This window comes from Adiantum capillus-veneris, chromosome 5 (assembly GCF_014529385.1).
Source record: "Adiantum capillus-veneris isolate H3 chromosome 5, ASM1452938v2, whole genome shotgun sequence".
Taxonomy (NCBI): Eukaryota; Viridiplantae; Streptophyta; class Polypodiopsida; order Polypodiales; family Pteridaceae; genus Adiantum; species Adiantum capillus-veneris.
In genome coordinates this window covers 44,408,028-44,431,876 of record NC_140935.1, presented here as the reverse complement: position 1 = coordinate 44,431,876, position 23,849 = coordinate 44,408,028, and the positions used below count along the sequence as shown (strand labels likewise).

The 23,849-nt window shown below is 45.9% G+C and overlaps 1 protein-coding gene across 5 annotated transcripts in view; it reads left to right on the top strand.

Moving 5' to 3' along the window:
- Positions 1-23,849, top strand: part of LOC147457218 (tRNA/rRNA methyltransferase (SpoU) family protein) — a 241,074-nt gene that overhangs the window by 18,292 nt on the left and 198,933 nt on the right. For 4 of the 5 annotated variants that reach the window (XR_015188091.1, XR_015188090.1, XM_086512175.1 and 1 more), the window contains exons 6-9: positions 83-370; positions 684-843; positions 937-1,074; positions 19,227-19,308. Coding sequence is in view for 3 of the 5 variants with exons in the window: in XM_086512175.1 (XP_086368301.1) it covers positions 83-370; positions 684-843; positions 937-1,074; positions 19,227-19,308 (668 nt within the window). In the remaining 2 variants the exon portion in view is untranslated. The remainder of the gene's footprint in view (positions 1-82; positions 371-683; positions 844-936; positions 1,075-19,226; positions 19,309-23,849) is intronic. The other variant, XM_086512176.1, reaches the window with a different exon arrangement.

The following is a 23,849-nucleotide window of genomic DNA, read 5'->3' as shown; positions in this document are numbered from 1 at the left end:
TTGATTTATACTCATGAATTGACTACTAGATATTTTGTGTCACTAGCACATTATTTTTCGTTCTCCTGATTTTTTTTGCTAGGTGGACAGAGATCAACTCACAAGAAAGCGAGCGGTGCACATTCTAAAAGAAGTCTCGAAAGCAGGGTCACCGTGCCAATTCATGTCAACTCAGAGTTTGGTGGATCAGAAAGGTCTAGGCAGTAGTTTCTCCGGTTCCTTCACCAAGAGGGACACCTATGCAGCTCTAGAAGCAAGATCTTTAGGTTTGTGGGATCATGAAATAGAAAGCTGGAAGGCTTTCTTCCTTCTATATGATATGCTAGAGGAATATGGGACACACCTTGTCGAGGCAGTGTGGAAAAATCAGGTATATAGGACAGTAAAGGTCTTTGAACACCCATCTTTCTATCTCTCATCTCCAGTTCTTGACTGAGTCTCTATGATCAAAATTCAGGTCAATAGGTCAGGTTCTTGAAAGATCCATTTCGCTTTTCTGTTTTAGACCGGTCATTGTTGCTTCTCAGGACTCAGTCAACTCTGTTGACTTCAGAGAGAAACCCTAACCATGAGTTGACTTGACAATTTCCTATAATTTGATTACTGAAAGACTTGTCAATCAGGTTGTGTTTTCAAGCATCTTGTGTTATCTGTACATTGACTTCATTATCATTTTGCCGCAGATATCCGTACTTCTTCCCACTCTATGTGGGGAAGACAGCAAGGATCAAGCTCCCAGTGAGCCTCTATGTAAAGGAAAGCGCTACTTACAGAATTTAGATACCAGCATCTGGTGGGTATCTGTCTTATGGGAAAGAGGATTTGCACATGATAATCCTCAAGGTATCTATTCTTGGATGTCCATTTTGTGGGAAAGAAAATTTGCACATGATAATCCTCAAGGTATCAATTCGTGATTATTTTTTGAGCTTGCAGTGCGACGGTTGATCTTGCAGTCCTTTATGGAACTTGAATGGGCCAAAATTATAAACCTTGCACATGTGATGCCAGAAAGCTTTGTCTTGAGTAGCTTGGTATCAGCACTTAATGATCCAATACATCATAAAGATTTTGGTAAATCGAAGTCAGGACCTTTCTGTTTTTTAGTTTGCTTTTTTGCTCTGCTTTGTATTGCTTTTTTCCCGAGTTCCTTAACATCCTATAGAGTAGGTGGTTTTCAGTGAAAGCTTTTGCTTTTCTGTGAACTTTTCGTTTTCTCTGCTATAGGATGGCATTTGGGCACTTCAAAGGCATCTTTCTTTACTGCTCTGTGCTTCGACTGTAAGGGGGCCTTATTCATTGTGTGACGTTTATTTTGGTGCGAGGGTTGCTGCAGAGCAGCTGCAGCTTAAATTTTTTTTTCCCTTACCCGTTCATTTTCCTTGATCGATAGGGGTGAATTCAAATTAAGCTGCAGACATCTGCAGCTTAAATTTTCCTTTTCCTATCTGTTCATTTTCCAGAATCGATATGGGTGAATTCAAAAGAAGAGCCAATCTCAGGCTATGGAAAAAGTAAGAGAGACGTAGAGTACGAGAACATGGACCGTTCTCTGTGTTCACCTTCCCCTTTTTATGTGTCTGTGTGTGTGGGCTTTTGTAGTCAGCTCTTATTGGCCTGCTAGCAGCAAAAACCTTAGCATTTGTTGGTTTTTAAAAAGCTTTGGAGCTAAGGTATTATGGCTTCAAGTGCTAGGTGGGTTATGATAGTTTTTATCTTGAACCCCAAGCAACTTATTGTGAAGCCTTAAATCAGGTTATATTAACTTAAAGTCACAATGATAGGTTAAAGGAGATGTCCTTTCCTCGTTTCCTTTCCCAAAGGATACACACTCTCTCATCTCGATTTATATTTAAATTCCTCAAGGTTTTACATTGAACTGATATCATATCAAGGGGATCTATCTGAGAGAGGGCCCAGGGGCCATCTTCTCTCTGGTCATATTGTACTTTAGCTAGTTTATTGAGTACCCGACTTTAGATTGAGTACGTGACTGAGTACCTGACTTCAGATTGAGGTATTTTCATCATCCCCCCCCCCCCCCCCCCCCCCCCCCCCCCCCCCCCCCAAAAAGAAAAAAAAAAAAACCCCTTTTCTTCCCTCCCTTCTCGCATAGGAAACAGAGATGTACTTCTACTAGTGAAAGGCCAAACACTTGCCTATCCCTGGGGGCAGTACAAAGTTGAATACGAGTGAAAAGCCCCAAGGATGCCCAAACACTGGCCTATCCCTGGGGGCAGTACAAAGTTGAATACAAAGAGCCAGCCCACAGAAGACATAATCTGAAATCTGTCCAAATTCATACAACCTAGCCACTAGGGCATGAAGACCTATTCAATCTCCCAAGTGGCTCGCCTGCGTGACACGAGACCTAGGGCATGACTCAATCCCATCCTCATCTACATGCTCGTGCTGTCTGATGCCTACCGAAGTGTAATAACACCCACCTAACACCTTGTACAGATTATTTATGCAAAGAGGGTCCGAATTGACAAAACCTAATCTGATAGACTCGTCTGGACATGAGGATCTTGCAAACAGGTTCACAAAATCGGAAGGAACAAAATCTTCTAGGCCCTACAGCAAACCTTGGCTGTGAAGCATAGAGCCATGTGCACACTGCATGCGACACCTATGGATCTATTCGTGCTGCTCCTTAGGACTATGGGCCTTACAGTGCCTAAGCAATGCTGCTACACTGGTTCTCTCCTTGAGCCCTTGTGTAAGTTATGATTTGTCTCTCCCACTTGTGCATCTTTCCCATCTTGAGTCTCTCTCCCATCTCTCCCACTTCAAGAGTCAAGGGTGCAACTTTGTAGTTGAGTTCAGTGAGTCGCAACTTGTAACTTGTCGGGAGTAAAGTTGCATCATTGAGCACTTTGCAAATGGATTTTAAACGCATACAGACATGCAATGAACACCGCCAAGTACATGTAAGACTAGTATAGGTGTCTTTGGAATTCTAAGATTCTAGAGGCCCAAGGTGTCTCGTGCATCTGATCCTTTGTAGTGTCTAGCTGAAAATTATGTCCGTGAACTTCGAAGTGTATTTATTTTTGTTTTTTGACCCTTGTTCCTGCTGTGCCCCTTTTGCTGTTCCCATTCCCCGTTTCATTACCTTGTTCCACCTCTCTTTTGAACAAAAACTGCAATGACAAGAATGACTCAACTAAACGAGAGAGATAGAAAGAAAGAAGGAATGAAAGAAAATTTTAGTTTTTACTCCTTGGTAGAGGCTGGCCTATGAGAGAGGATCCGACAAAGGAGGCTAGAGTGCCTCTATACAGGTGGCCTTGAACCGTTGGATTGAGCGTCCCCATCTTTGTTTCTTTACTAATCAACAATTGGATAAACAGGTTGAAAACAGTGACAGAGTTTTGTTCTCTACCTTCATGCTGCTCACTGAGCTGATCCATAAGGAAGAATGGAAAGTATAAAGGATAGGATGAAAGGAATGAAATTGAAAACGCAGCTCATAGACACCTTTTGAAGCTAATGTATTACTTTTGACCTTCCAATTGTCTCGCTTTTTCATCTACCTTCTACTAAGGTTCTTTCAATCTTCAATTTAAACTTCGTCCGATTTGAACTGATTTTTTCATTTTAGATGAATTGGGGGGACCTACACTCCCAATTCTACAAATGCCCATCAAGACAATTCAAAGCGCTAGATAAGAGTGAGACCTCCCTGCCTCCCTCTCTACAACATGTCCCTAGTTGGAAGAAATTGTGTATCTCCACTAGGGCCCAAGGTCCCTCACAAAAATGCAAGCAACTGATAAAGATGTCGCCCCGCACTGATCCCGAAAGGTAAAAAACTTGAAAGAAAGCAAAAGTTCAATCTCTTTTGAAAAAATCTAAGCTTACGAAAGCAAAATTGATGCAATAGTAAAGCAGGATAAGGTAGAGGGAGAAAGTGCACGAACGAACTCTAGATATGAAATGAAATGATATATTAACGTCTTCAAAAGGCCAAAATGACCTATGAGACCAAGCCGTTACAACGTAGTGAATCTGATACCATGTCCGGAATCAAAAAGAACTGAAACAAAATACAATGTGTAGTACAAAGAAAGAAGGGGGGAAGATATGGTGGAGATTGTAACCGGCCTGTTCAATCCAAAAAGGGCGGTAGACTTTACTTTAAACCTTGATTTAGCTTTCACCCATTATTAGTCGTCTATTTTACCTGTACTTTCAAGACACAACAAAGGGGAGAGGGATACAGGCTGCTAGATTGCACCTGTATGAGTGGACAGACACCAGATTGGCCCCTAACTTAGGCGCCCCTTTCGGTATTTCTTTATTGTTCAAAAGAGGGAATAAACGCTGTGGTTCCTACAAGCTGCCCCGCACAAACTCGGCTGAATTTCCACTGTTCCAGCCCGATTTCGGCAGCATAACTGTACTAGAACCCTTCACGGTCAGTATTCCCACGCATTGACCGACTTTCCCGACGCATACGGGCACTTTGCAAAACCTGGCGAGAATCTGCAGCACGCTGAATTCTCTGTTTTCAGCCCTGAAAATGCGCCAGATCGCCTGTACAGCGGTCCCCTTGCGTCCCCGAACCTCCTGGGGGTATTAGGGTCCGTTTAGGGCCAAAACCCTAAACCTGCAAAAATACACAGCAGGCTGTAATTCACTGTTTCGGGCTCCGTTTCGGCGTGCCGGTCGCATCCCTAGCAAGTCCTCAGAGCTCCCGCACCTGTAGGGCTACTTGCCCTTTGAATCGGACGAGATTTCTGGCGTGAAACCTCTCCGAATTCACCTGTACCTGCGGGGGATTAGCCGCTAGCTAATCCAGTACCTGTGCAAGAGGCTCTTGCCTCGCAATCGCGCATGAACCCACACAACTGTACATTGGTCAAATGAAAAGCCCACTAGAGGGGCATAACATACTGCCAAAGGGGAGAGAGAGGGCAGTGCGTAGCGTGCAGGGCATCACTCCTGGCACCGCACTGTGCAAAGAGGGAAAGCAAGCACTCCATAGCTCTTAACCTGTGACAAAATCTGAAAATGAGCCTCTTCTTCCCTTCAAATTCAGTGCCACTTCTTGTTGCATAAGGCAAGTGCACCAAAGTGCCACTTGGCACTTTTACAAGCATTTTCCCGTTTCGGGGTTGCCGCCGCCTAAAAATATCCCAACCGTTGCCCAGTTGACTTCACGGCAGAGTAAGAAAATGTTCCTTTGTCATCCGGAGGTAATGACGTCAACACATTTTCAGGTCCCAAAATAGCAGTTCCCTAAATTTTAGGAGATGCTGCCATTGTATCTTTCTAGGTCATCCGACCCTCTTTGTACACTGCGGCCACATCCAGAACTGAAATGTAGCCTCTGTAGCAAAGGATTCCACTTTGGCTAGTCAATGACCCCACTTGGCTAACCATAGTCCTTGTCCAACCTTAGTGCTCTCTTGCCCTCAGGCCTGGACTCCCTCTGGACAGTTCCACACTAGCTATGCAATGCAGGGCAGTTAGATTTCCCGAGGGGTGTTTCCAAAGAGTGAAAGTCAATAGATAATAAGAAAGAAATCAACAAAAAGGATAGATAGTAGTCACACGCTGGTGACATACCCCCCTCTTGAAATCTCAAACGTCCTCGTTTGCATCTATGTCGTACATGCTTACTGTCAACACTGATGTATTCAACACCTGTCGACACATATACGACACATACATGCTCATTGTCAACCCTGGTGTATTCAACACCTCGTCGACTCATGTATTGCCTGCGTGTGAACCCTGTCCCAATGACATAGTGGTAGCTTCGCACTCTGCCATTGCTTTGAGTCACTAACTTTCCAATGACAAAATGGTAGCTGCACATTTTGCCACTGTCTTATAGTACACGTTGGATCCCGTAACACTTTCGAGCATATCCAAACCGACAGTTTAAGAATGCAGTTACACATGTACTCTTCAATAGAAGCAATCACTGTATCCTTGACAAACTGACTAAAAATACTCACTTCTATAGCACTAATCAAACTTTTGGACATTCCATAAGAGCAATTGCCAAACTGACAATCTGTACAGCTCTAACATTCATGTAACAGGTATTTCATTTGAGCTCACTTTAAATACCATGTACATCATTTGTTTCAGAAGCCATTGTCACACTGACAATCCATTTAGCTTTGAAACTCAAGGGGTCAAGGTAGGTTGCAAATCGAAGGCTTCCAGGTAAAGTGATAACACAGTTGGTGACTCTGCAAGTTCACCTTCTTCCATCCACTTAGCATCCATTGGTGGATAGTTTCTGAACTTTACCAAGTAACGCCTAGCAACCTTGCCTTTCACTTTCCTTTCTTTGTGTGCCAAAATCTGTTCAGGGACCAAGATCTCGTCAAGTTCCTCGACTTCCGGCTGATCTTCAGCTGGTATATCTTCTGGCACATCACCCACATAGGGTCTGAGAAGACTCACATGAAACGCATTGTGAATCTTCCAACTGTCAGGCAATTTCAGCCTATATGCAACATCACTGATTATGTCGCACACTTGAAAAGGCCCATAGTAACGCATGCTGAGCTTTGGAAACAGTCTTTCCTTGCCCTTCATCTTCTTTAACCTTGCCTTTTCAAACCGTAGAAGCACCCAATCACCAAGTGAATATACCACTTCACGACGGTGACGATCAACTGCTTTCTTTTGCTTTGCCTGAGTTCTTTCTAAGGCCACTTTGACCTTCTTGTACATTTCATCCATGTCTTGAACATACTTATCTGCTTCAAATATCTTGTCCTTTGTATGCAGTATGGGAGGAACTTTCTTGCCACCTTCAACTATCTCAAAAGGTGCCTTGCCAGTTGATGAATGCACTGTATTATTGTATGCATACTCCACCAATGGCAAATACTGCTCCCACTTTCCTTTATGCTCTGACACATAGCACTTCAGCAGATCTAGGACAGTAGAATTTGCCTCTTCTGACTGCCCATCTGTTTGAGGATGAAATGACGAAGAGAATTTGAGCGTGGTACCCATATTCTCAAACAAGCCTCTCCAGAACAAACTAGTCATGCGTGGATCACGGTCGCTAATAATCGACTGTGGCATGCCATGATACTTGAAAATATTGCTCATAAACAAGCGTGCCATCTGATCTGGCTTTATCTTCTTCCTGACAGGAATAAAATGAGCCTGTTTGCTGAATCTGCAAATAATGGTCCAAATACCATCATTTCCTGTCTGCGTTCTCGGAAGATCAAAGATAAAATCCATAGCAATACTTTCCCATGGTTTATCTGGAATAGGTAGTGGTTGCAATAACCCTGGTGCCTTTTGCCTGTCAAACTTGACCTTTTGGCATATTAGGCATTCTCGCACAAAGGCATCCACATCCCTTCTCAATGTAGGCCAATAGAAGAATGTCTCTAACCGCTTTAACTGTAGCATCGATACCACGATGCCCTGCATACGGTGGGACATGACTCTCTTCCATAACTTTGCGTCGCAATGGCTTTGTGACCACAAATCTGCAATGCATCATCATGAACCCGTCTTTAAGAGATAGTGTTCATGACGTTGTCCATCCATTAGTTGCTCGAAGACCCTTGCAAAATCTTCATCATTTTACATACTGTTCTCTTCATATCATCAAGTTCATGATGATAAGAACGACACACAGCTGAAATTTTGTGGCTTTCCTTGACAAGGCATCAGCCACAACGTTCTTCTTGCCTTCCACATGCACAATCTGAAAATGGAACATGGACAAGATATTTGCCCATCGCATATGCTTCTCAGATAACTTTGTCTGTGTCAAGAAGTATCGCAAGGTCTGATGGTCCGTTTGGACAACAAATCTGCACCTAGCAGGTAGTGTTTCCAACTTAAGAGCGCATGAATCACAGCCAGTAACTCTTTCTCATAGACCTGCATGGTCATCTCTGGCCCTTGCAAAATTCTGCTCTCATAGGCTACTACCCTGCCATCTTGCATTAGCACAGCACCAATGCTACTACCGCAGGCATCACACTGGACCACAAATGACTTCCTAAGATCTGGCAACACAATGACTGGATCTGAAGTCATCTTTTCCTTTAAGAGATTAAAAGCTGAAATCTCTTTTGTGTCCATCTAAAGGTGACTGCCTTCTTTTGAAGAGCATGTAAAGGTGAAGCAATCTCAGCGAAATTTCGGATAAACCTTCTGTAATAGGAGCATAGTCCCAAAAAGCTTCGGACATCATGCACCGTCTTCAAATTTGGCCATGACTTGATCGCTTCAACTTTTGCAGGATCCATTCTGACACCATCCTTTGAGACAATGTGTCCCAGAAAGTGAATCTCTTCCAGAAAAAACTCACTTTTCTTTGCATTGATGAGCAACCTATGACTGCGTAGCTCTTTGAACACAATGGCCAAGTGATGCCTATGCTCCTCTTCATTCTTTGAGTAGACTATCATGTCATCAAAGAATGTACCAACAAACTGCTGGTGTGGACGGAAAATTCTGTCCATCATCCTATTGAACGTAGCAGGAGCATTTGTGAGACCAAAGGGCATCACTAAAAATTCGTAAAGGCCAAACGTTGTTCTAAAAGCAGTCTTGTGCACATCCTCTGATCTAATGCGGATCTGATGATACCCACTCTTTAGATCTATCCTGCTAAACATAGCTGCTCCTTCTAATTTGTCCATAATATCATCAATTCTAGGTATAGGGAACCTATTCTTGATGGTATTCTTGTTCAGTGCACGGTAGTCGATGCACATACGCCATGAGCCATCCTTTTTCTGCACCAACAACACTGGAGAACAGAATGGAGATGAACTGGGCTGAATCAGCCCCTTTTCTAACAGCTCCTGTACTTGGCCCATTATCTCTTTCTGCTGAGCCGCACTAACCCTGTACGGAGGCTTATTTGGTGGGCTACTGCCTGGCACCAAATCTATCGCATGGTCCTCGGGTCTCTCTGGCGGTAATTGAGACGGTAATGAATCGGAAAAACAGTCACTATACTGTTGTAAAAACATTGACCTTTCTTTATCTAGCACAGATAAATTTGATTCATCACAATCTGACACTTCACGTGCAAAAACCAAGTACGCAGAAAGATGCTTTTTCATTACAGAAGTAATAGCAGAAGCTGATACAGTAGGAATAGACTCCCCTTTAAGCTTTACATCCAGAATGTGAGTCTTTCCCCTGCTCTGTACAGTGATCTTTTTGTTGTAGGCATCCATGATTCCCTGTACACGAAACAACCAAGGAATACCTAACAACACATCACATCCGTCCAGTGGCATGATGTAAAATTCTTCAGCATCTACATAGGACTGGATATGTAGACGCAACTTTCCAATGATGGGTGTCACAGCCTCTGTATGGCCAGGACATGCCAAACCTGCCTCTGCTGTATACCCCATCTCTTCAGGTCTGATTCCCAACTTTGAAGCCAATTCTGGGGAAATAAAGTTGGCTTTGGCACCTGGATCAAAGAAGATAAGCACTGTTTGATCCCTAACCTTTCCCCATGCTCTGCAAAGCTCACTTGCATCTGAATTTGGCTTGTCGCCCACCATATCTGGCACTAGACCAGCCATGGGCTTCTTTCCCTTCCTGTCCTCCTTGTCTTCAGAATCAGCTGGCCTTTTCTTTGTAGGACAGTTGTAAGCAATGTGGCCAGGCTGCTCACATATAAAGCATTTGTTCTCTGTCCTCAGGACCTTCTTTTGCTCTTCTGACTTGCGAGGAAAACGTCTTTTCCATTTCTTTGCGGGTCCTTTTTCTGATTCAGCCGTAGCTTTGTCTTTCCCTGCGTTGGCCGACTCCTGAGTCCCTTTAGGAGCCTCATTGGGAACGTGCTTCTTGGCTGAATTTTTCTTGCCTGATCCTGCCTTGACGCCAGTGTTAAATTCACAATCTTCTCCCTTGAGCAAACCATTGCCAGTGTTTGCTACCTCGATGAGCTGCGTCAAAGTAGTGACTTTGGTCTTTGTGCAGTATTTTCTCAATCCTTTGGGTAGGCCACAACAGTATTTTTCTAATCTGTTCTGTCAATGGCACAAACCTATAGGAAGTTACTGGAAGTAGAGCTTTCCAAAACTTCCGATTGTAATCATCCAGATTTCTGCAAGTGGCAGCATTAAGCTGGTGCCATTCTGTCATGACATCTGCTTCGAAATCATCAGATAACCAAGCTGCTGCAAAAATCTGCTTGAAGTAAATCCATGTGGACGGAGCTTGCCCTTGAAGCAATAAAGTTGTCCACCATTGTCCCGCATTCCCTGTCAAGAAAGTGGCTGCCTTGCGGACCTTTGAAGCCTCTGTAAAGTTTCCCCCTGCATAGGCCTTATCAAACTGCTGGAGGAATGAAAGAGCCTTCTTCCTGTCATCAAACCCTGTAAAGGTCGTGAATGACACACCTTTGCCACCTTCTTTGTACGGAGTTGGCCTCTCCAGCGGCGTTAAATTGTCATATGGAAGTGACTGAAACATGGGAACACTATTAGGGTTCATCTGTGTTCCTTGGCCGCTATTAACTTGACCTGGAAATGCCATATTTGGCTGCTGATTTGTAATTCCAGCCATACCAAAATTTGCTTGTGGCATCCCAAATTGTCCCTGAGTGCTTTGAAACCCTGGTTGCATACCCATGACACTGTACATGGGGTTAGGCATCATCGTTTGAGCACCCCCAAACACTGTTCCTGGCGTATAAAACTGATTTCCAGGTGCATGACCAGCCATGCTCTGAAATACCGATCCACCTCCAAAATAGCCAGGTGTACTGAAGGTGGTGGGAAGACCTGTTGCATAGCCTGTAGGTTGCTTCCCTGCCCATTAGAACCAGCTATAGGCTGCTGAAAGGTGGCGGGCTGAATTGGTACAGCTTGAAAAACTGGCATCTCAGCCATCTGTTCTTGCACCTTAGGCACAGGTTGTGGAGACTGCATGTTCTCCGTCAAGTGTACAGGTGTTTCCATTGACTGTGCGGTATGAATCACCTGTGCTCGAGCCTTAACAGGCTTTTGAATATGATCCAGTGACCCAACTTGCTGAGACGGAACAGGAGGTTGCAGAAAGGCTAAAAACCGTGGTTCTGCATTACTTGTGTGAACATAGCCACAGCAGTAGCCAACTGGGTCCTGAATATATCATCATCAGTCTGTGGTGGTCTTGAGGACTCACCCACTTCATGTGTCTGTTGACCCTGTGAAGAGGAAACCTCTTCAGTCATCATCATCTGGTCTGTCAGCCATAATTACAATTCCCTGTGTCTCGTCTATGATCCCCTGTGTCTTCAAGCCCAAAACTGACCAAGGCTCACTTCTATGGGAAAAGTGATTTAATCCCGTCGATGGAACCATGTAACCGGCCTGTTCAATCCAAAAAGGGCGGTAGACTTTACTTTAAACCTTGATTTAGCTTTCACCCATTATTAGTCGTCTATTTTACCTGTACTTTCAAGACACAACAAAGGGGAGAGGGATACAGGCTGCTAGATTGCACCTGTATGAGTGGACAGACACCAGATTGGCCCCTAACTTAGGCGCCCCTTTCGGTATTTCTTTATTGTTCAAAAGAGGGAATAAACGCTGTGGTTCCTACAAGCTGCCCCGCACAAACTCGGCTGAATTTCCACTGTTCCAGCCCGATTTCGGCAGCATAACTGTACTAGAACCCTTCACGGTCAGTATTCCCACGCATTGACCGACTTTCCCGACGCATACGGGCACTTTTGCAAAACCTGGCGAGAATCTGCAGCACGCTGAATTCTCTGTTTTCAGCCCTGAAAATGCGCCAGATCGCCTGTACAGCGGTCCCCTTGCGTCCCCGAACCTCCTGGGGTATTAGGGTCCGTTTAGGGCCAAAACCCTAAACCTGCAAAAATACACAGCAGGCTGTAATTCACTGTTTCGGGCTCCGTTTCGCGTGCCGGTCGCATCCCTAGCAAGTCCTCGAGCTCCCGCACCTGTAGGGCTACTTGCCCTTTGAATCGGACGAGATTTCTGGCGTGAAACCTCTCCGAATTCACCTGTACCTGCGGGGGGATTAGCCGCTAGCTAATCCAGTACCTGTGCAAGAGGCTCTTGCCTCGGCAATCGCGCATGAACCCACACAACTGTACATTGGTCAAATGAAAAGCCCACTAGAGGGGCATAACATACTGCCAAAGGGGAGAGAGAGGGCAGTGCGTAGCGTGCAGGGCATCACTCCTGGCACCGCACTGTGCATAAGAGGGAAAGCAAGCACTCCATAGCTCTTAACCTATGACAAAATCTGAAAATGAGCCTTCTTCCCTTCAAATTCAGCGCCACTTCTTGTTGCATAAGGCAAGTGCACCAGAAGGTGCCACTTGGCACTTTTACAAGCATTTTCCCCGTTTCGGGTTGCCGCCTAAAAATATCCCAACCGGTTGCCCAGTTGACTTCACGGCAGAGTAAGAAAATGTTCCCTTTGTCATTCCGGAGGTAATGACGTCAACACATTTTCAGGTCCCAAAATAGCAGTTCCCTAAATTTTAGGAGATGCTGCCATTGTATCTTTCTAGGTCATCCGACCCTCTTTGTACACTGCGGCCACATCCAGAACTGAAATGTAGCCTCTGTAGCAAAGGATTCCACTTTGGCTAGTCAATGACCCCACTTGGCTAACCATAGTCCTTGTCCAACCTTAGTGCTCTCTTGCCCTCAGGCCTGGACTCCCTCTGGACAGTTCCACACTAGCTATGCAATGCAGGGCAGTTAGATTTCCCGAGGGGTGTTTCCAAAGAGTGAAAGTCAATAGATAATAAGAAAGAAATCAACAAAAAGGATAGATAGTAGTCACACGCTGGTGACAGAGATCCATCCTCATCTGCACTCTGGACGTTGAGAGAGTATGGCTCAAATCCTTTGCTGTAGTCTCCGTCGATGTTGTGTAGCTCTTCTCCTCAATCGCGGGCGTCTAGATCTCCCTAGTTCTAGTGCTCGGTCTATGAGAATGCCAATAGTGGTAGTATGAGTGCGGGTAGAGCTTTGCAATGGTGTTTGCTCCTCTGGGGTTCCAATATCTAGTGTAAAGAAATCTGTAATCTGTCTCTGGGACCGTCTCTCTCCAGCTCTCCTCAGTAAAGTGTCTCTGTGCCTGTGTAACTTAAGTAGATACAGTCCAAGACCTCTCTGATCCTCATAGCTCATGACCCTATATAGAGGCCCAAAACCCTCTCTAAATAGACAATGAAAACGGCCTCGTATCTCATAGTACACTGTGCAATGACATATGTAATGTAACTCTGTCTTTGGCTCTAGATGACATAAGCGGCATATCCTGCTATTTGCTGGTATCCCTCTGAATTTGCCAGTCTCAATCTCAAGCTGAGGTGAGGATGTGCGTATCTGGCCAATGGCACAACGCAAGCCATGAGAAAGATGTGTGTCCATATAGCTAGGTCGAACCACAAACCCATCCCTTGTGAGGTGGAGAAGATGCTCTCTATAGAAAGCCATCTTCGTGCCCAACTCCTGTATCGGCTGTATCCATGTCCACCTCGTGTCCAGCTGGATCAGATCCTGACCAATGACTCTAGTAATCTCCACCCGTGTCAGAGACCTCAAGGGTGCCTGTAGAGAGTACTGAAAAGGAGGCCTGTCCATGGTGAAGCCACATGTCTGAAACCATGATGTCATCTGTGCATACCAGCATGATGTATCCCTTTGTAGAGCTAGCTGTCTGGAGGACTCTAGGGTCAGCCTGGCATATCTGTCTCTGGTAGTATCCCATAGGCTGTGTACAAAGGAGACTGATCTGGTAAGCGCCTCAATCTCCAGAGGGGGGGCAGCTAACTCCGCTCGAATGATATCATGTGGTATGGACGCCTTGGCTCTAATCAGCCGAGAGATCATAGGTACCAAGGGCCTCTCCATACGTCTCCAACCATCCTGGCCTACAGAAGGTCCCCAAACTTGCACCCCATATAGCATAGTAGATGCAACCAAAGTATCAAAGAGCCATAGCTTTGTCCTAGGTTCCTGAAACTGAACCTGCGAACACATCCTCTCTAGTCCTCCCAAAGCCACATAAGCTCTAGTCAGTCTAGTCTCTGCTGCTCTTCTCAAAGAAAATCTCGGCCCAGGGAAGACTGCCCCCAGGTAAGTGTACGCATCTGTATACTCCACAATCTTCTGACTATATGTGAAAGTAGGTGCTGATTTCCTGATCCACTGTGGTGTGGTGTTAAACACCATAACCTTGGTTTTACCAAGGTTTACACATAATCCACTATCCTTTGAAAAACTGTGTAGTGCATCCAAATGTCGCTGCATACCCTCTGGTGAGTTAGATATCAACACAATATCATCCGCATATAACAACAATGGGATCCACGTCCCTGCCAGCTGGGCACCTCTGTCACCCTCTCTGTCAATGTAATCAGACACCTCATCAACATACATACCAAATAGAGTAGGAGACAATGGGCAGCCCTGTTCCACCCCAGTAGTAAAGTGAACTAAATCAGATACCGCTTCCGGAGTGCGTACATGTCCCATCACTGATCTGTACAAAGCCATAATCCCCCAGATCAACTCTATGGGCACAGCCCTATTTCACCCCAATAGTAGAGTGAACTAAATCAGATACCCCTTCCGGAGTGAGTACATGTCCCATCATTGATCTGTACAAAGCCATAATCCCCCAGATCAACTCTATGGGCACCCCCATATCCTGTAGTCTGCGCATCAATCGAGCTCTCGGTACCATGTCAAATGTTTTGCGGAAATCCACAAAGCTACAATAAATCCGTCTCCCATGTGACCTGCCCTCCTCAATGATGGCTCTGAGTGTCAAAATATGATCAAGAGTGGAGAAACCCCTCCTGAAACCGGCCCGACCCTTTGCCCGTACCCCCTCATCCTCTGCCCAAATACTCAAGTGTTGCTCAAGAATGGATGCATACAACTGTGCCAATGTGTGTCCAACCATAATAGTGCGGTAGTTCCCAGGCTCTGTAGAATCCCCTGCCTTGAAGATAGGCACAATAGTAGACAACCTCCAAGTCTCAGGTAACCCCTCACACATGGCACGATTGAATAACACTGCAAGAACCTCCATCAGCATATCCCTGGCATGTATAAAGTGCTCTGCTACTAGACCGTCATGATCATATGCCCTCCCGATCCTCATCCTGTCAATGGCCCTCTGTACCATCCCAATGGTAAAGAAGGTGCTTGTAGCTGGGCATGGCTATGTAGGGTCTGGAAGGGGTTCCTGTCCAGGAAACATATATAATGATGTTGCATATACTGGCCCCACACATCAGGTGAAGTAATCACTGGGGGAGGGGAGTGCTCATGAAAGAGTCTCCATGCCTCTCCTGAATCCCTACTAAAGAACATCTGATATAATTCTCGTTCCATTGAGCTAGGTAAGCTCGCTTCTTCCATCGCACAAGTTGCGGAAAGCAATCCGAGACTGTGTGTAAGTGATGACTCCTAAAAGAAGATCCCTCTGAAGCTGGGCTCTCATCTCTTTGCACTCCTCATCATACCAACTATTCTGGGTCATGCTCTCATAATGTGGTCTCCTGCCCGGCTAGGTGAGTGGGTATGCCACTGATGCAACACCATGCAGTGTCTTAGTCAGTAAAGTGGTGCACTCCTCCAGTGAGAGGCGTGTACCAGCTGTGCCTTTCCATAGATGGTCCCAGATCTCCTCTGTATAGACAGAATCAGTCTATGGTGTAAATGTATAACGAGTGTGTGACTTGCCTCCTGATGTCTGGGCTGTACTATACTGGAATGAAACAGATAGTGTCAAGAGAGCATGATCTACTACTACCCCCACTGGCCTTGCTCCCAGTGTGAAATCCTGAATGCAAGGGATAAAGCTTGGTTGTGTCGTAACATAGTCCACTATACTGGCCCCATGTCTGTGTGGAAAACATGTGAAGCTGGCTGCTCCAAGAAATCGTTGTAAGCCGTTAAGTATGGCTAACCCACATGTACTCGTCATCTCTGTGAGGTATCTCCCATACTCCGTCTGCTCTTTGTCATGTGAGCGTCTGTCAAGCCCCAACTCCCTCACATCCAGCTCTCTAAGCATCTCATCTGAAGTGTCGTAGAAGACTGTCTGGGAGTTGCCTGTTCGGGCATTGAAGTCCCCTAGGAGGATGATATCACCATCCCTAGAAAACTCCCATGTATCATTGTCCAGTATAGAGAAAGGCGACTGCCCTTTGGATGCAGCATAGACTGACGTACTGGGAGGGAAGTAACATATGGCAATGTATAGAAATCGACCTGTGTCAACTCTCAACCTCACCCACATGTATCTAGCATGCTCATCTCTCCCTACAATATGTAGTAGTGGCTGTAGCTCCTCTCTAAATAGCACTGCTACTCCTCCTGAACCTCTACCCCCATGCTCAGATATCGTGACTGTCCTGTGTGCTCTCTCCCATCTATATCCCCCCACATGTGGCATCACCTGTCCAGGCGCCGGGTGAGTCTTCGAGAAGAATACAATGTCCCTGTCTTTGAAACTGTCCTCAAAGGCCCCAACATCCAACCTCATAGACCCATTACTATTCCAAGTAGCTATCTTCAGTGTGGTCCCATAGGTCTCGCACCGTCATGTAGGGCGTCTCTCCATAATGACCACTCTTCCTTCTTTGTAAAAAGCTGTCTTCCCTTTTTCTCTTGCGGCCCTAATCTCTGGCATGACTTCTTGCATGTGGGCAAGCTGTGAGAGGGTGAGATCATCACCAAGGAAGATACCAGTCTTTTTGAGAGTGGGCCTCCTTCTCAAAAAGTCCTTCTCCTCAATAGAGGGGAAGCGCAATATGAGAGCTCTTCCTCTCGATGTTTCCCCCGTGCCTCCACTTTTCTTACCAACTCTCCATGCTCTTGTGTGTGTCGCTTTTTGCATCCCCATGAGTACCATGAGCTCCTGTACTTCCTCATCAATTTTGTCCCGATCGTTGAGGCCGGTAACCCTCACATGCAAAGCCCTCATACGTCTTCGTTGTTCCTCCTCAAGTGTCATGTTGATGATGGTGGGAGTGGGGATTGATACCTCCTTGCCTTTGCCCTTCTTTGTGACCGAAATCCACTTCTCCCCTTCCTCCACTTTCTTATGGGTTTTGGTAATCAATGATCATATCCGTCCATGAAGACGTTTTTGCTTCCTGTTGTTTCTCCTCTTCCTTAATGGCTTGCATTTGCTCTTTGTTACCTTAAGTTCTTCTATCACCGAGGGTTGGATTTCTCCCTCTTCTAGTCCACCATTGGCTCTTGCCTCGGCTAGGTCTCTCTTGAGGGCTGAAATCTCATTCTTGAGGTCTTCAATTTCGGCCCGATGCTCCATTTTCTCCACAGTACGAAGCTCGGCCTCTCCGATTTTCCACTGAAGAAAGACCGCCTTCTCCATCTTCCACTCTTCCATCTCTGTCTTGTACGCCTTCATCTCCTTTTCCATGTTTGCTAACCTCTTGCTGGTAGCCATAAAAGTTGATTTCTTCATTGCTGGTGATGGCATTGTATGCAAACCACTCAAGGGGGAGGGGCTAGAGCTCTCGAGGAGTGCTTGGTTTGCGCTTATGACCTCCATCACAAGACGCCCACACTAAACACACAGCTGTTTCCAGAACTTTCCACACTTATGCATACATTTTCTCCGGCATGAAGCATACATTTCGGATACAAATCCCCCCTCCCCCCCCCCCCCCCCCCCCCCCCCCCTGCAGTTTCTGTGAATTTTTGAATTTTCTGCTCTGAATTTTGAGTTTCTGAATTTTTGATGTCCTCACTGCTGAAACTCAGCAACAACGAGGAGAAACTGTCATGTCGAGTAGCTGACGATGCCCTTCCTGCACCTGCTGTGCAGCCCTGGCCTTGCTCCCACCTTTTGCTGCCCTGCCTTCGCCTCTCGCGTGAGCTTGCAGCTTTTGTTTACTGTCGCGCCCCTGCTGCTGCCTCCCAAGCCCTCTCGCACGCACCTGCACTTGCTGCCTTGCTTCCTGTGCACCTTCTCCATGTGTGTGATGGGTGAGCAAGACCTCTGTGATCATCGGTGACCCCTGCACTGTCCTCGCCCAGCCTGAACTGGAGGAATTCATTACCCACTGCTCCAAGCATCACCTTGCCCAGTGGCCATAGCCCGCTAGCAGTAGGCGAGGGTCCAACAGAAGTGGGGTAGCCGTTTGAACTTGTTTCAAAAATCTGTCGAAGCAGTTGACGCGGGGCGCCACGAGTCTGGCTGTACACATACCGGCCCTTGCATTTTAAACTCTCGCTCTCTCTCTCTCTCTCTCTCTCTTTCTTTCGCTGTGTTGCTTGTGACACCGGATTGCAGGGCTCACTCGCCTGAGCAAGCAGATAGAGAATGAATGTAAGATATATTAACACCTCTCAAAGGTCAAAATAGCCCATAACACCAGAGCAAGGTACACTAATGATGATCTCTCGTCATAAAGTGCACAAAACATGAAGCATTCTCGCTAAATCCCTAGCTAGTCTAGAACAGAAAAAGCTCTTGAATGACTTTGAAGCAGTAAAGTACAATTGTCAAGTTGTAAGAGTAGTCTCAACACAGTATCTCCTTCAAGGGTTGCTTCCAAAGGGAGTGACAGTTGAGCCGTCGCTCATTACTCCTCCGATGGCCCCTGATGAGGGCTTGAATCTACTGATAGTGAGGAGGTTCTTGTGCTTGTGGATGTCTCACTCAACAAATGGCAATGTGCTTGTCCAATGTTAGGGTTGGCAACATTAGCTTGCCAAGCAGGGTGTTCTAGCAACAAACCCTACACGACACAAAAAACCTTTGAATTTAAGCAGCTTCAAAAGGCTAAACATAACCCTCCATAACCCTAGAATTTGCCATACTCGTACTTTTAAAATCAATCAGAGCCTGAGCTTAAGCTGGGCACAAGCAAGCAGTCCCCCTGCCTTATCCAAGGTTAAGATAAGGCTGTCAATCCCATGAGCGCTAGCCTCTAGGTGATGTGCTTGCGTGCCCTTGTGTCTGCTTTTCTTTGTTTGTTTGTTTGTTTTTTTTTTTGGGGGGGGGGGGGGGGAGGGAGGGGAATAACAACAAGCAGCAAGCACTTGAGCAAGTCCTTTGTTTCCAAACTGCATGTTTGTGAAATCTTCTTAGGTGTGAGAGACCTCGCCTCATCAGTTGGTTCGTTTTTCTGTATTCAAGTTATGTACTTTAGGTGTAGAATTTCTTACTACGCATGCATACTGGGAATTAATAATGTCCATGCAAATTTTATGTTTCTGAAATCATTCTAGGTGTGAAGGGCCTTTATTCATCACAAACCGCGAAGGCAGCAGCAAGGTTTTTCAACCTCTATAGTATGTCATTGGGAGCACGGTATGTTTTTATTGAACATAGCAACTTTTAAGGGTTCTAAGGGAAAGTGTTTTATGAACATTCGTTGTTGTCCTACTTTGAAAAGGGTGAACAAATGGAATGATGGAGCTCTGTCCAGTCTTTTATATGGAATATGCAGCCTGTAGCAACAAAAATAGCCCTCTTTGTTTAAAATTTCAAGCTCTTACTTCCTAAGTTAGTGCCCATGCCATTCCAGAACATAAGGGGTACATTTGTTTAGTTAGATGATTGCTTCTAAACGGATGTTTTTGTTGATAGTTAGCCTCAATTTTGAAATTAGATTTAAGGTCTTTTTCTGGGTTTAGCAGAAAAAGAACTCTCTAAACTAGAAAATCTCTGAGAAAAATTCTAGCTTGTAATACCGTTTGTAAATTGAACGTTTAGGCATGAACCTTACAATATCATCAAAGTTGGTCGATTTTGTACCAAACCAAGTGTACTTCGAGCATACATCACTTGTTGCTTTGAAGCTTATTACATGATATTTGAAATTCAATCTTGAACTTGATTCATTGATAATCAACAAACCTGAAAAATAAAGATACAAACAATGAAGACCAATGATCAAAATTGGCTGCTTATAGAAGGAGACTCGATCAGAGCGCAGAGGAGGAGGTTCAGGAGGAGTGGCAATCTTATTCAGGGAGGAGCTACAGTCTCTGATACATATAGCTCGGAGGGATGAGCATGCTAGGTACATGTGGGTGAGACTGAAGGCAGAGACATGTAGATATCTCTACATCGCTATTTGCTATTTTCCTCCTAGTACGTCAGTATATGCATCACCTATAGGACAGTCCCCCTTCTCTATTTTAGATGATGATATATGGGAGTTTTCCAAGATGGCGACATTATTATCTTGGGAGATTTCAATGCTAGGACTGCCCATCACCAGACAGTATTCTATGATACCTCAGAGGAGTTGATGCAGGAGCTTGATATGGGGATTGCACATGGATTGGCCATTTTGAATGGCCTACAGAGATTCTCTGCAGCTGGTGGTTTTACATACTTTCCACATCTTCATGGCGCTAGTACAGTGGATTATGTTATGGCTCCGCCAGGATTCATTTCTTCCTTTTAGGATTTCGTGGTGGGAACTAGGCCGGTTGGGGTAGCAGTTGATCATGCTATCTGCACTCTTAACGTTCCAGTTCAACACAGCTCCATCGGGAGAGGCCTCCACACATACTCGATATACCTTCACGAGGGAGACGGACCACGTGTACACTGATGAGATATACATGCAGCTATGCACTCAAGAGCCAAGACGACCACTAGATGAGCTCACCCAGATTCTGACAGAAACGCTACATGATGCAGCATCAGAGGCATATTCCCACATCCAGCCTACACCAGAGGATCTGGGAGCATGCCTCAGGACAATTGGTATGATGAGGAGTGTAGAGAGACGAGGATCAGATTACAGAGAGAGGTGCTCATCGGTACTACTACACATAGACAGTCACGGATTATCTTCTGCCGCCTAGTGCGACAAAAGAAGAGGGCTTACCTATCTCAATTAGAGCGTGATCTGTATCAGTTGTTTATGAGTCAGGACTTTAGTGAGGCATGGAGGCTTTTCAATGAGCACTCTCCACCGCCAGCCATCACTTCCACAGAGACATGGGGGGAATATGCTACATCTCTCTATACAGCATTGGGGCATCCACCTTTGCCTGACCCTCCAGAGGCATGCCTAGAAACATGTATTTTCTTTACTGCTGAGAGGGTAAGGAAAGCCATTGACAAGATGAAGACATGAAGAGGACATGATCATGATGGTCTGGTAGCAGAGCACTTTATCCATGCCAGAGATATGCTTGCAGAGTCTCTTGCTATGATGTTTAATAGAGCCATGTATGAGGGGTTTCTTGAGACTTGGAGTATGTCCACTATTGTGCCTATCTTCAAGTCGGGAGATCCTATGCTTCCCGGGAATTACCGAACCATCATAGTTGGTCACATTCTAGCTAGGCTATATGCATCAATTCTTGAGCATGAGTTGAGTGAATGGGCAGAGAGAGAGGGCATAGGGTCAGCAGGACAGGCAGGGTTCACGAGAGGTTTCTCCACTCTTGACCAGATATTGACACTCAGAGCCATTATTGAGGAGGGTAGACACCATGTCAAGAGGATATATTGTAGCTTTGTGGATTTCCGTAAAACCTTTGATAGCGTGCCACGAGCCAGACTAACATGCAGATTGAAAGACATGGGGGTGCCCACAGAGCTGATATGGGGGATCTTAGCTTTATACAGGACAGTGGTAGGACAAGTACGCACTACTCAGGGCATGTCCGACATGGTTCACATGGTTCACTCCACCATTGGGGTGAAGCAGGGTTGTCCCCTATCTCCGACTCTCTTTGGGATATGTATATGAGTTTTTAGATTATATATATATATATATATATATATATACAGAGGGTGATAGAGGTGCTCAATTTGCAGGAACATGGATTCCGTTGCTATTATATGCTGATGATATTGTGCTGATCTCCGACTCTCCAGAGGGAATGCAACGTCATTTGGATGCATTGCATGTATTTGCATGGAATAGTGGATTGTTTCTGACCCTTGGTAAGACCAAGGTAATGGTGTTTAACACCATGGCGCAGTGGGTAAGGAGGTCCGCCCCCACTTTTACGTATGGTCGAGAGATTGTGGACTATGAAGATACATACACTTATCTTGGGGCGGTTTTCAATGGTCCTGTATTTCCCTGAGCCATGCAGCAGATACGCGATTGACCAGAGCCTATGCAGCATTGGGGAGATATGTTCGCAGATTTAGTTTTAAGAACCTCGGACAAAGCTTTGGCGCTTTGACACTTTGGTCACTTCGGCCATGCTGTACGGAGTGGAGATATATCATATGGGGCCCCTCAGTTGATCATCATAGCAGAGCTGGCAGTACTGATGGATGGAGATGTATGGAGAAGCCCTTGGTGTCTATGATTTCTCGGATGATTAGGGCCAAGGCCTCAGTACCACATGACATTGTTAGGGCGGAGCTCGCTGTGCCTCCATTGGTAGTGGAGGCACTCACTCGATCAATTTCATTTCTGCATAGCACTTGGGCTCTCCCTAGAGACAGATATGCTCCCTTAGCACTAGAGTGTTCGTGGCAGCTAGCATTGCAGGGAGATAGATCACGTTGGTATGCATAGATGGCGTCTTGATTTCAGTTACATGGCTTTGGTATGGACAGGCTTCCCCCATTTCAGTACTCTCTGGATGTACCCTCCATCTCCCTCAGTAGGGCAGAGATTACCAGGCTCATCATACAGGACTTGATTCAGTTGCATACGAAGAGGACATGGATACAACCTACACATGAGCTAGGTACGAAGATGACTTTCTATAGAAAGCATCTTCTCCAACTCACGGAGGATGGTTTTGTGATCAGACCCGGATACATGGATACTCATCTATCCCACGGGATACAATGTGCTATTGGTCAGATACGCACATCCTTACATCAGCTAGAGATCGAGACAGACAGTTTTAGAGGAGTACCCGTTGAGTCCATGATTTGTCAGGTGTGCCAAATAGAGCGAGAGACAGAGCTACATTACATATGTCACTGCCCAATATACTATGACATACGAGGCCGCTTTCACTGTCTATTCAGAGAGGGTTTTGGGCCACTTTCTAGAGTCATGAGATACCAGGATCAGAGATGCCTCGGATGATACTTACTGGAGATTCCCAAACACAGAGAGGACCTATTGAAGAGGGGCACAATGAGAGAGATCCAGCGACAGTGGAAGATTACAAATTTCTTTTAGTCACAGACAGAGGAGTTCGAGCAGCCCCCACATCGTAACAACACCAGAGGCACCAGAGGCATACTGCTTGATCGGGCAATAGAGTTGGGGCGGTCCCGTCGCCCACGGATGAGGGGGCCCTCTTGATATCAACTCAGATTGCGAAAGAGGATCCATACCATATTGGCGCGACATAGGAGCCGTCCCGGATACTGATGTATATGTATATGATGCCTCCATTGTCAGAGAGCTCCATTGCATTGTATCGGCCCACCCTTTGTATTTCCTATTTCCTTTGTATCAGCTTCACCCCACCCCTACCCACTATTTTCTTTTCAGTCCTTTGTACCTTTTGTACCCAGACCTGGTATTAGATTCACCACATGTAACCTTTTGGTCTCATAGGTCATTTTGGCCTTTTGAAGAGGTAAATATTACATTTCATTTTCTCCCTCTCTCTCTCTCTCTTTTCATCTCTTGCGCGCTGCTGCCCTGCCCTCGCGCGCTGCTGCTCTGCCCTTGCGCTGTGCTGCTGCTCTGCCCTCGCGCTGTGGCGCTGTGCTGCTGCGCCTGCACCTGCACCTGTATCTGCACGTTGCGCGCTGCGCACGGTGCTACCCCCCCTGCGCTGCCTCTGCAACCTCGTCCCCCCCTCGCTCCGCCTGCAGCTGCGCCACACCCCGCTCCCCGCGTATGGCCTCTCCCCCCCCCCCCCCCCCCCCCCCCCCTCTTTTACACGTAGGATGTC